Source organism: Synchiropus splendidus, chromosome 3 (assembly GCF_027744825.2).
Source record: "Synchiropus splendidus isolate RoL2022-P1 chromosome 3, RoL_Sspl_1.0, whole genome shotgun sequence".
In the NCBI taxonomy this organism is placed as follows: domain Eukaryota; kingdom Metazoa; phylum Chordata; class Actinopteri; order Syngnathiformes; family Callionymidae; genus Synchiropus; species Synchiropus splendidus.
Genome location: NC_071336.1, coordinates 26,312,865 through 26,326,557, shown reverse-complemented (window position 1 = coordinate 26,326,557; position 13,693 = coordinate 26,312,865). Strand labels below are relative to the sequence as shown.

Below are 13,693 nucleotides of genomic sequence, written 5' to 3'. Positions count from 1 at the left end.
GTAATACGTTGATTTGAGTGACGAGCTAGTCGAGAAATACTGTATATAGCTCAATGAGGAAGTAAACGATCACGTTTGTTTTGCTGAATCACGTGACTCGCTGTCTTGATATGCGCATGCGCGAATTTGCCAGCAACGCATTGAGAAGAGACATATGTAGCGAGTTGAAACAACACTCAAATCCCTGATTCCTGAAGCGAGACAAGTTCCTTGTAAACTCGTTTGATCGCAATGTCCTCCCGAGAAAGCATCTCTACATTATACACCAGTTAAGCTTAACGACTAACTCCTGTAAGTACGCAGCTATATACCCACTGGCTCAGCTGATCGCACGGAGGACCTCGTGGCGCAACGGTAGCGCGTCTGACTCCAGATCAGAAGGTTGCGTGTTCAAATCACGTCGGGGTCAAAGTTTTCTTTCGTTTTTTTTCCGATGAGTGGGAATGGAAAGGGGCATTTTCACCACACTTGTTAAATATACAAAGCTCCATGGGGAACACTTACAATGGCACCACTGTATCGTAAACTGCCTCATACATGTAAGGAAGACTCATAGCAACTGTACCTGAGTCATTCAGAAATGTCACAGGAACATTCCAACCCAGGCACAGCCATTCAAGGATCTACCTTTAATCCAAGAACAGAAGAAGAATATGTTGGCCAAAACAATGGAATCAGCAACTCTGAAAGTCCAAGACTTTTCTCAAGAGAAAGGTTTGCTGCTCACGGTTACATTTACAATCAGCCTCAGGTCATTGTCAACCCCAATCCAGGGGTAGATTCTAGGATACCAGATCTTCCTTTGACTCACTGTATGTGTCAGAAGATAAGACTGGCCTGATATTGACTGACTTTTTCCATTCACTATGGTGAATGCAAACCCTAATCCTGTTGTTATATTTAACACAGCAGTGATGATAGCCTTGGAGATCCTGTCTCTGAAACCCAACCACCTTCTAGAACCAGTCTGACTCAGAATCTAGTTTCGTTACGAAAGGCTGAAATGAGAAGCTTTGGATTTACAGGACAAATAAATCACAGTCGCCTTCTCGCTCAACCTGTTGTGAGGTTGCATCATCAAAACAAACACACGGCTCACTTGTGGACAAAACAAAAAGTTTGTTTGCAACCCATTTTGGAACTCAGGATCCACCGAAATCTCATGAGTCAGGTACGTTGTGACGTGTCCTCAGTGTGGTCGTGGAGACCACCTAACCTGAGATACCAGAACATACAGTGACCAAAACTGAGACTTTGAGGGCTTTGCAGACCGAGTCGAGACCAAACTGAACACAGAATAAACAAATTGTTTGTTCCAATAAAAGCATTTCAGTTCATTATGTATACTGAAAAACATGACTGCCGCTTCTTTGGCAGTGTGTTTATATGACTGATAAGCGTCTCGGTCTTGGTCTCAACATGGTCTTGGGCCGTCAAGGTTTTTGTCTCAGCATCTGCAGGTCTCAGTCTCGGTCAAATTACTGTCCGATAAACATTAAGGAATTCCTACTGCCACCTCTACAAGAGCTTTTCTCTTGAATCATTTCTCTTGACCCATCACCTTAGAACCTGGAGAACTAGGAGCATGTGATGAACACAAGTGGAATGTGGCCTGAGGGTGGTGTAGAAATAGGTGAGAAAATAGGTGAGAAAAATCGTTCAGCTGCCACCAGACAATTTGCTCCTTCAAACCTTAAAGGCACCTGACACTGAAAGGGAGAAACCTGACGGTTGCTTCCGTGGTCTGCTATTTGTGACTGATATAGTTTTCAGTCTCACCAACACGACATAGTGACTCAGTCAGCGCTGAGCCTTTCAACCTGTGTACCTTTCTTGTAAGATGAATTCCACCTTGGTGAGGTCACTCTGTTGACAGGTTCCTCTCGGTATGACCCCCTCCTCTCCCCGCCACGGAAAGACACCGTTCAAACTTGCCTTCCCTTTTGTAAACACCTCTCAAAATGCTCTGCAAGGACGCTCAGAAGGAGAAAATTACAGGTGAAATACACAACATTCTTACCTGGAGAGCGACCACGTGCAACTATTCCCACCACTGTGTCACCCCTCCATGCATTCCTCATGTGCAGTGACCAGTCTGGCCTCGGCAACACTCTCATATTGGCGACAAAAACAAAAGGGTTTTTGAATTCTGATTCAGAGCAGTGCTTTTGAACTCTTGATACATTGATGTCCACTCACAAAGAAGCAGAGCTGCAGGGAAGCAGTGAGGCTTCATTGAGAGGTTGTAGCTATTATCAGTGAATTGGGTCACCAAGTAGATCCACCCCTGGGCAGTCCCCTGCATCCTGGACCCATAACTGAGTCAAGGATGTCTTTTTTAATCGCTGGCATTAGAGCAGGTTAAGACAGGGCCTGTTTTCAGCATTGAATCACTGAGCTTTTGCCGTGCAGGGATGACCTGCTGGTGAATGGAGCAGGCCACCAAGAGGAGGACTGGATGAATACTGGAGGTCAGGGGAAGTGATGCGACAACATCCAGGGGGGGAGGATCGCGTTGTAATTACTGCTCATATCAGTTATGCATGAGTAATAAACATGCAACACAAGTGTAAACAGTCGTACAAATGACGTATAAATTGGTCTTGTAATACTTTGTCAAAGCAGGTGCAAACTAGAAATTATGATGCCAGTTTCTGAGATAAGAATTGTTGGAATGTTGTAGTGCAACATAGGGGCCACATGTGGCCCTTCACCTTTACTGATGTTACCCACTTTCTTTTTTTGGAATGTTTAATTGTCATGTTATTCTTAGTTATTATTAAATTAAAATGTGTTTATTATTATTTATTATTTATGGAATATATTTGAAGGGGATACGTTTTTATTAAACTAATTTGATTTCCTCGAGATTATATATATATTTTTTTTCTGACTTTTTTATATTGAAGATCAAGAGAAGATAACAATAATATCGCGGTTTTATTAAGTACATGTAATAATTCCCTTACTGTTCTGTTTTTCTGTTTTTTTGCCCCCTGATGTGTAATAACTATAATAATTTAAAAGAAAATAAAAATAATGCGGAAATGATTTTTTCCACTTCAAGAATTACAAGGGGAATACGAGTTCGATCTTACTTTGCTGTTCATAATAATAATAATAATAATAATAATAATAATAATAATAATAATAATAATAACATGACCCGTTCTATCGTTTACAAGGAGAATGACGTCAACGTCAAAGTGAGCGACTAAACGATTCATCCTTCTGAATTGTCGACGAAGGAAGGGATCCAGCTCACAGTTCGATTAACACCAGCATGTGCACAGTCAGAATAGCGGAGGCACCAACGTCGCGTTTCTCAGCGCAGAGTCGGAGCGCGGTGACACCGTCACTGGCGCGTGGGCTGGACACATTCTCGGAGCCTGCTGGAACATGTGGCAGTGGGTTCGTGTCTCAGTGCAGCACAACTTTCAGTCAAGTCACAGAGCGGAGGGATACGAGCGGGATTCGAGCTCAGGCTCACGTCTTCTTCACCACAACAACTGCGGAATTACTTTGCTGACAAGTCTCCGCGGGAAGCTCCGGCGATGGTCGCTGCTTTCTTTCCGCCGCGACTTTTTTCCTGAGTGGAATTAAAAGGCGCCGGAGGAATGAAGGTGACGGTGTGTTTCGGGAGGACCCGGGTGGTCGTTCCGTGCGGGGATGGGAATATCAAAGTGCTCAGTCTGGTGGAACAAGCGGCCATGAGATACAAGAAGGCGATCGCGAAGGTGAGTGTGGCTCGGTGGCACCGCGCTTTCATCCCGAGCGCTGCCTCAACATGGCGCGCTGCTCCGGCTGAGGAGCGGAGAGAAGAGTCGGTGGAGGAGGGACGACAACCGGCCTCTGCCTGTGGACCCCAGAGGGCACTGCTGGAGCCTACATCCAGGGGACAAACTTACTTTCTGTTGTGTCTATACAAGTTATCTAGTTAAACTACTTGAGCAACAACTAAGGCTTAATAATAATACGAATAACAATAGTATATGCGCTTAAAATTGGAATACTAGTGACAGTCTATAGCAGTATAATTACATGTATTTCTTTGTATGTTCATCTTTGTTAAATTGAGATATGAAAATTAAATTCAAGTTCAGGCGCCAACTTGTCAGAGGTGTTCCCTGTCACACCGGTGAGACACTAGATGTCTAATGAAAACAATGTAAAGTCTAAAAATGGAGAGCAAAATAATTCAATAAGTATCTTAAATATTAACAACAGTGTATCAGTGATTTTTCACCAACAATTACAAACCAAACTTTCTTCCAAATTTCCTGCATGTCACTTATTATAAAGCAATATAGTTGAAAACATACAGTGTTGGATTAGTGTGTCTTTTGCACTTGTATACTGCTATTTTGCCTGTAAACTTTTGGAGGATGAGCTGAGATAGATAATCGCACAATGTTGTGAATCACCTTTCAAGTGTTTTAGACATGTCATGTGACACAATGAACTGATAAGACAACTAAACAATCAATAGAAATCATGAATATCTGCATCTTTGTTACGATCACTGCTTAGTTAGCAGCTCAAGTGACTTAAATAATTCGTATCTGAAACGGTCAGACTTATATTTCAACGTTTGCATCCGTGTTCTACAGAAAGTCCTCAGCATGATACTCAAACAGTGTGAAGCTAGAAACTTCTGATAACCTCTGCTTTGCACTTGTTGCCCTTCTGACTTGCTTAAAAGGGTCATGCAACTTTCACCTGTTGAGCAATGGAAGCTGAAAACCTGCAGCCGGCCTGTGTCACGTGTTGTTTGGGTTCCCAGCTGCTGAGCTTTGAAAGCCTTTTAAGACGAATAATGAATGTATTAGCAGTGATGTTACCATGGTGTGTGACAGGCCCTCCCCCCCTTTTTTTTTGCTACCAGGTGGTACCACTATTTTAGTGGCATAATCATGAGAGAACTTCAAAGCCGAGAAATACCTTGCGGAAAGCGAGCTTGCCAACTTTTACAGAAGCGATCGATCTTCTGTGTTCCAGCATGTTCTAGTAGAATTCTGACAGTGTTTTACCGTGCAAGGCATGAGTGAAGTTGATTTACTCCTGACACTGGGTGTTGAGTAACATCACATCTGCAACAAACGTTTATGTCAAACATAATGTGTAGATGATAAACCATTTACCATTGCAGTTAGCAGTTAATGCTCAGTACTACTTGTCCGAAGTTCAGCGCCTGGTTCCTGGTGGCTTTCTGTGGTTCAGCAGAATGGAGGCGACTGCTTCATCGATCTGTGTGATCTCACTGTAAACGTAGGAGTGTGGGCCCTCAGTCTGTGGAGAGCACTTGAAGCTGCCTCACATTCAAGCTTTTGATATGAGCTTCATCGTGACTGAAAGAAAATACAGCTCAGACAAGGACTGAATTGTGGTTCTATATAGATAACAGGGCGATCTGCGTAGAAGCGTTGCCAAAATTGAATATTTAGAGTCTGTTATAGTTGTGATCGGAACTGGGAAATTCCTAGGAATCCCCCCCCATGTGACGTCACCGGATGTAGTTGAAAAATCCAAGATGGCTACCCCGAACGTAAAGAGGAAGTTTTGAATGAATGAAATACGTTGATAAAAACAAACAGATTTGTGTTTCCTCTTCAACCTGTGGGTTTCTAGTTGCAAAGGGAGGATGTATTTATCTAGAAGTTGCTTCTATCATCCATCCATCCATCCATCCTTATGCTAACTACACTCACGCTTCATCCATGCTGTGCTGCTGCAGATATCTCATTTCGACTGGTCCCAAGTCTGAGCCACTTCCCCCTAAACATTGCTGCCAAACCTCAGCTTCAACTTTCTCAACTAGTCATCGTCATGTCAGAGTTTCATTGATGGATCCAATGTCCTGATTCGTGCCAGGTTACGAGCACTAGTCTCACTGGACAGACAACCCATAGCTCATCCTTGACGCTGGAATGCCACTGCTGAATAAGCTTTGAGCACGTTTTCTTCAAGGTGCCACGAGTGCTCTGCCTCTGTGGGACTTGCCAATATCTGTCAGTTAACGTCTCCATCGTGACTCCCTGTAGGATCAGTCTGTTCCACATTATGCACCGTCATGAAGGACTGATGCTAATTTGTTGGCAAGCCTGTTCTTTGTAGTGCTCTGCTGACAAATTGGGAAGCGGTGACCATGTTTCACGCCGTTGTTTCCTGGGTGTTTTCTGGAAGACCTTCACATCCTCGTACTTCTACAGCACATCATGACACATTTTCATTATGACAGGAACAGGAAGTTAGCGGAGTCATCGCGCCTGCCTGCCTATTAAATTTGCATGACACATCAACCACAAAAAGCTGACGTAACGGAGAAGCGATATGTTTACGTTAAATAAATCTGCCTTTCATTGCTTGAGGACGAAACCATGGCTTACATAAATAATTTGCGCTACTTTTATCATCACTCAGTTTCTAGCTGTAAGTCACAGAGACGTTAAACGAGTCATCTGTTACTGTCGTGCATGGTGCAACAGGCATGACAGACTTGGAAGTAGACCAACATTTCTGCAGCAGTCTGATGACTTGTCTGTTATGCATCAAACACCAGACAGTCTACGTGAGAGTTGTAGTAGATTGGCCTTGGTCTCAGAACTACTTTTGCGAGTGGAATGCAATTTCTCTGTGTTGTCTCGGTCTCGTACTGATCCACAAAAGGGTGCTAGTTTTTGTTGCAACTAATCTAGCAAACACCAATAAGGTGTCTGAAGACTGGTGATGCTTGTTTCATCTGACACCTGATTGGTTTGCCAGTCTGTACCTGCACCCACTGTGGCATTCAGTTTGAGACTCCTTATGCATACTGTCTTGGTTTTGTCTTGGCTTTGACCCCCAAATATCTTGGTCTTGTCCCCATACTGTCCAGTCTCGGTCTGAAGCTTAAAGGTTGCTGCAGGCTGTTTTTGTCCCGATTTTGTTTCTTCCCGACCAACAATGATTCTGTTGACTCTCATAAGATTAACCTTCAAGAGATTCTTATGTCTGGGGTGTGTTGAGTCTGAAAATGGTTGGGCAGACAATTGCTAATGTTAATCATGTTCACTATTTACGCCCCAAAAAGTCTTTATCTGTGTCTTGCCTCCGACTTGGGAGCAGCAGATTGACTGAATGAGTTTTGTACGACAGGTGGAGGGTGTCCCCCTTAGTGATAGGGTGAGTACTGTCAACAAGAGAGAGAAGAGAGTAGAGTCGCTGCTTCTCCGAGTTGATAGGAGCCAGTTGAGGTGGTTTGGGCATCACATGAGGATGCTCCCTGGGCGGTGTTTCAGGCTCGCCCAGCAGGGAGGAGACCAAGGGGTCGACCCAGGACCAGATGGAGGGATTATATTTCTTTCCGGACCTGGGAGCTTCTCAGATCCCCGAGTTGGAGCTGGTGGATGTTGCCTGGGAGGAGGAGTGTTGGGCACGACCTTTTGAAGCAGCTGCCCCCGCAACCTGGCAATGGATGAGGATGGATGGATGGATGGATGGATAGATGGATATGAGAAGGAAATCTCACTCATATCAGCAGCCGTCCTCACCTGCTCCGTTCCGTCTAACCCTTCTCTCAGAATTCTTCCTTTAAACGCATGGAACCACCATTATCCGTTACATTTCCATTTTGCATGTGTTGTTTTCTGCGTGTTGTTTCCAATACATTATATCTCGTGCCACCATGTGAGAGTTGTGGCACTGGGGATCGAGCTTCTTGATCAGGGTGTGTATGGTGTCATGCAAATTTTCGGGGGGCCCCACAGCCACAACGATCAACGCCAGATTTTTTTTATCTTCATGGGATCTCTGACAGATTAAAAAAAAAATCGCTCAGTGTTATTAAAATAGTGATGTGTATGGGCCTCTTAAGTCTCGCCATGAACTCCATTCACCCTTTAGTTTTCTTGTTACACTGCACCGCGCCTGTCTCTGACACTGATATGCATTTATTAAATTTATATTTGCAATTGTTATATATATATATATATATATATATATATATATATATATATATATATATATATATATATATATATATATATATATATATATATATATATATATATATATATATATATTTGTCAATATCTTTTGCATCTGATTCATGCGTCCAAAAGCGATCCGTGAGCAGGGACATGCACTTAATTGGTCCGTGTTGGTTGCGGTGTTGTCAGACATTGTTAGTTCAGCCGCTGTGTGATGCTCTGGTTATGCAACAGAGCTGGGCAGCTGGATGTGAACCGGAATATCACATTGGTTAGCGATACTTCAGGAGATTGTCATGAGAGCAGCCTACGTCAAACTGAGCTCTAGATGTCAAAAACTTGTAGCAGCAAGTTCTCGGTTAAGATCTGGTCAAGTAAGAATTTATTTTAGCCACAGCATGCCAAAGACCAAGAGAAATGTGGACTCACTAACCTCAGATTCTGTGTTCTTCTTGCTTTTTTCACTGTCCTTTTTGGTTTTCATCAGCACTGTGGTAATCTTTTCCCTCATGCTCTCTGTCTCTTTCACTGCATTTGACAGTCAGTTTCCATCCTGGCATCTCAGCTCTTGCCGTTGGTCTCATGCTAATTACTTTCTGCTGAATTGTTGCCACTCGATTTTAAGTATGAAACAACCATCGGCATTTAGAAGCCCTGTGCTGTGTGGAAGTGTGTGGTGCCTTATTGTCGATTAATAACCCGTAATATGTGAATACCGAAGTCGCCATTTTATCCTCTTGGCTTCAGAGTTTTTTAGTCAAGTGAACCAGAGAATCAGTGGGAGAGTGTCTACATTACCGCTCAAAAACCTCTAATGCAAACTCAATTCGAGTGAAATTTAAAATGATATTTGACCCAAAAAATAAGCATTCAGTAATCCCTCGATTATGGCTCGCATTTCGTTCCGGAGCCCCCTGTGATGCAGGGAAATCCGCAAAGTAGTAACCATATATTAATTTAATGTCATCAATTTTAAGCCTTTAAAAACCCTCCCTGTGCGCTCACATTCTTTGATATTTGGAGGAGTTTCTACGATACTTAGCACAGGACACTGAACCGTCTCATCTGTTGATCAATAGTATGAAAATAAAAGGCTCCTTGCTGAAGAGTCCCACGATGTCATTTTGCAGTCTGCAAAAAGTGAATGGCATGGCGAGGGATTACTGTTTAACTGGTATAGCACGACATCAACGTATGGAAATGGGATGCCACTACGTCGTGCAGACATATAGTGATAGTTAAATTTAACGTGTGCTTGTCTATTCATGAGTAAATCCTATTTCCTACCCATAATAAAGGCCATCTAATATGTCTGTTTGACCATTCCAATACCTGAGATCAGATGTTTCATGGCGCAACAGTAATTTCTGTGAGATTACTTTTGTACAAGTGATTTGTTTTTCCACAAACAGTGTAGAATGTTGCGTGCCCGGGTGAGGGTCCTGCTCTGAATACTTGAAATGTTGCACAAATCCATTGACGAAGAGTTGTCAGGTGCAGTGTTGGTGGTGTGAACCTTAAGCAGCGCTAAGTAAACACTGCGTCCTACCACATGCTGGACCACGTTCGGTGCTGTTTCATCTGCATACTTCCCACTTGCTGTCACCAGTCACTCAGTTGCGTTGCACAATGACAATGAAAAACAATGTCTATTTTGGTCCCATTGGAGGCTGGATTTTGGGTGAGAACATAGGGCAGAAGTAACTAACGTAGGCAACTTGAAAAATGACCCTGACGTGATTTGAACACGCAACCTTCTGATCTGGAGTCAGACGCGCTACCGTTGCACCACAAGGTCTTGCTGTCGCGCACCATCTCCTCTTACACAGTTCCCATCATTTTACATAGTGGGCACCTATTCTGTGAACATTCCCAAAAAGGTATTAGGTGTTTTCTACATTTTTTTCTTCATACTTTCCCTCCTGGCCTCGATTGCAACCTTCAGTCTTAGGAAAGTGGTGAGCCTGATTCTGAATGAGGTGAACTCATCTGTGAACTGGAATGTGGAACTGTGGAACAGTAAATGGCCTAGTTATTTAGTTTGATATCACGGATATAATAAACGCACAAGAGACATACGCCGGACGGGAACCAGCAATCTAGTGAACCATGGGGACCTGATGCCATACCTGAGTTTTGTCTGAGTTTATACCTCTGAGGAACATTTAGACAGTCACCTTGGACGTTGCTGAAGCCGTCTCTGCCCCCTGCCCGCCCTGCACAATAAAACATCGCCACCTTGAAGAGAACTCGAAAGACGAACATTGGCATTGAAAAAAAGAACTGGCTGAAAACAAGAATATAGGCATTGAAAAAAATGTATTGGCTGGAAAAAAAGAAAATAGGAATCGAAAAACGGAATGTTGGCTGAAACATTTTTGTATTGTGGTTGAAAACTAGAATGGTATTAAAATAAAAAAGAATATATTTCTATATGTATCAGCCAATATTCTTTTTTTAATGCCTATATTCTGTTTTTCAGCCAGGATATTTTTTTTCAATGGCATTGTCAGGTGTCCCTGTACTAGCCCCATAGTACAGAGGAATATCTGCTGCAACCCGAGCTACATCACCTGACCGTTCCTTGTTTATCGTGACCTACTCATTGAGATAACTTAGTGAATTATTAGCTGAGGCAATACTTGGATAACAGCGGTACATGCGCGCGTCATTAATCCCCTTCCACCAACAGAAAATTTGGAGCCACAGAACAATAAATACCTGCTCGAAGCCAACTTGTTAGTGGCATTTTATTTTGGATGCACCACTCTTTTCTCCCCTTCTCTCAAACCACCATCCTCCCAAAATATTCCCATTTGTTACCACAGATTAGTCACCAGCAGTCTGCTATGGGAAAGGTTACTATTAAGCGCCTTTGGTGTAAATCTCTTGACCTGAATATTAGCCAGCAGCACATGTTCGGGAATCAGAGTACTGATTCTACAAGTGCCAACTGAAATTTCAAATATCAGCAGTAATCCTTGCTTGTACAATGACATGCGGCTGCTGCTCTCTGAAGTGAGATCTTTTTTTTTCACGTTTAGGTTACAATAATAGTCACTCCTTTGACTCTCCGACAAGGTTGCTCGCTGTGAACGTAAATATACTTCTTTTAATGGTCTCCTCAGCTTTATAGTTGAAATCCAAGCTGGAAAACTGCTTTTTGACCTTGTTACTGTCCACACTTGGCAGGTCTTAACACAATGGCCTCCATTTTTATACACACAAACCGCATTTTCCATTCGGTAATGGCATCAGCGTGTCTTAGATTCAACAGTGTCCCTAATATTTGCAGACGCTGCCTCAAGCTTTCAACCTGTGTATTCATAGTTTCATAAATCAAGACTCAGCAGCTTGAACATCTGTTCATTTGCAATACTTGAGTTGATGCATTGGCTACATATGTCAGTCCAAATGCCTCTTTGTAATATTCTCTTGTGGCCACTATCAAACACGAACTAAAGATTAAAGAGAGTATGTCTCTGTTAGAGCTACTATGACTGTGCTGATAGTCGACCAGTTACATACAATGTTCATAATATTCTAGTGCTGTAAATAGTTGTTGAAAAAAAGGAAAAAATACATTTACATTTCTTATATACTTGTATAGTGTTAAATGTAGTTTGAACTTAGACATTTCAGTTGCTGAAAAAGATTGGTACGATGGTGCAAATGTGACGCTAGTCGAGTCTTGTGTTGTGAAATGTTCCCATGCTCTGGATGTTTTGGGTCACAGTGGTCCCGGAGTCTAAGCCATTTCTCCTCTTATTGCAGACTTCTTTGGCTATCTCGATTTTTGGGGCCATGGCTTGATTTAAAATTGATTTTCAATGAAAAACAATTTAATTTCTAATGTTATCTGATATACATTTTTTATATTATTTATATATATATTTTTAAATAATTGTTTTTATAATCTTTTAAACATGTATATACATACATTATGGTCCATAAAAGTAATATCACATACTGCTGAAAAAAGAAAGAACAGAAATAAAAGTCTTTCATCGTGTTTTAAATTCCTATTGCGTTGACGCATCTGATCAGTGAAAAACTACGGTAAAACTCAAAGTGATGCCAAACCTCAGATGGAAAAGGTTAGAGCTCCATGCCATTTTTGGTTTGGAGCTTGTGTGCTGACTCATTCATGCGCAGAAAAGACGCCGATGATGCCACAACTTGTCGACCATTGAAACCGTATTGTAATTCTTTAACAGACGACAACGTTGACTAGTCGTTGCAGCCCTTGTCGCTGCTGTGTTTCTGTTCCAAAACATCCTAACAATGAACATTCTGTGCCTTGTGTTTTTATCATGAGTGAGAATGAGAGCGGCTGCCTGCGATATTGGCATCTTCATATCTGCTGCTGGAAACCCTGGACATGCTCAGATTGATGGTTGCAGATTCATAAATAAGGTGCAACAAAACAAGTTATAGGAATAGAAAAGGAAGGGCCGGTGCAGTGCTCTTTGACAGCGTGCTGCCGCTAATGCGAATGTTTGCACACAAGCACGGTGGTTAAAGGAGCAGTCACCCCTGTAGCACCTGCACGGTTCACCTTCATGGACTGTAAAGCTGAACTCAGAATGCCTGAAAACATGAAGTTCATAACCTGTGAATGTGAGTCGACGACTGCACAGGCCGTCTTCTCTTTGTTATCCCAAAACACGACTTTCACGTTAACAGAGTAGAATGGCTCTTGGGTCAGAGTCACGATTGTCTTGACTGCAAATCGATTGATGAAATCCCTTTTTGGATCAAGATGTTTACTTAACAGACTTAATGTTGGAGGTTTCAATTGACGCTGGGTTTTATTTTCGTCAGGATCTTTGTGTCAAAAAGTAACAGATATCAAATTGGTGTTGCGTACTGTAGCCAACTTCGCTGCTCTAAGAGGTTTCTCCTGTTATTCTCCTCTGCAAAATGACAGTTTCCTGCCTCCAGCTGTAGCCGAGCGAGTCAAAGCAAAGACCAGCTATGTGGTTTGCAGTGTTGGGACATGCTGGGTACGCAGGGCTCTCTTGGGTGTGAGCTCCTGTTTTGTCAACAGCTTATTTCTGCCACCATGATCACAGAAACAGAAGTAACAGACCTTGATTTTGCATCTTCTTTTGCATCCTGGAACATGTTCACCGCATTTGTAACATTGGTGGCTATGTTCATGAGCAGTAGGTGCAATCTTTGTTCCTAAGAAGGAACAAAGTTATTTGGAAAACCTGATCTCAAAAATGCCCTTTCTGCTTTAAAGAAACAGTTAGTGAGAAGAGAGAGTGCTGACTGAATATCCGTCGAACATCAAAACATTTCTAAAATAAACATTATGAATTTTTCAATATTCAAAACAGATAATGAATAACCCAATTATGAGAGGGTTCAAACACAAGTTTTAACTGGGATTCGCTTCAGGAGGGATCTGTGTTCATCATTTATTTAGAATTCATTTATTATAAGCATGAGCTTAATTTTTCATGATCTTAATGCTTCAGTTCTCGGTTTGCAGTGAAGCCTCATAAACCGCTGTGATACCCTCCAAATACTTCAAATCGAGCATGCATTGATCTTCCTCTCCGATTGATCTAGTCGTTCCCCCAAATCTGGAATCCATTATGCTGTCAAATGTGATTGGGGTTTTCCTGTTCGACACTTACAGGGCACTTTGTTATTTCCTTTTTCCAAATCAGCTCCTTCTTCTTTCCTGCGATCAATAATCCTTCCTTCTCTCTCAG

At 42.3% G+C, this 13,693-nt stretch overlaps 1 protein-coding gene and 2 non-coding genes across 7 annotated transcripts in view; 2 read left to right on the top strand and 1 right to left on the bottom strand.

The window, feature by feature from the left end:
- The first annotated feature begins 337 nt into the window (after window positions 1-337).
- On the top strand, window positions 338-409 carry trnaw-cca (transfer RNA tryptophan (anticodon CCA)). The gene has a single exon. It is a non-coding gene; the product is annotated as a tRNA-Trp (tRNA).
- Window positions 410-3,360: 2,951 nt separating this feature from the next.
- LOC128755422 (partitioning defective 3 homolog) overlaps window positions 3,361-13,693 on the top strand; it is a 336,729-nt gene continuing 326,396 nt past the window's right edge. For 2 of the 5 annotated variants that reach the window (XM_053858871.1, XM_053858873.1), the window contains exon 1: window positions 3,361-3,737. In XM_053858871.1, coding sequence (XP_053714846.1) covers window positions 3,618-3,737 — 120 coding nt within the window. In that variant the 5' untranslated portion in view covers window positions 3,361-3,617. The remainder of the gene's footprint in view (window positions 3,738-13,693) is intronic. The other 3 variants (XM_053858870.1, XM_053858869.1, XM_053858872.1) reach the window with 2 other exon arrangements.
- Window positions 9,694-9,765, bottom strand: trnaw-cca (transfer RNA tryptophan (anticodon CCA)). Its single transcript has one exon. It is a non-coding gene; the product is annotated as a tRNA-Trp (tRNA).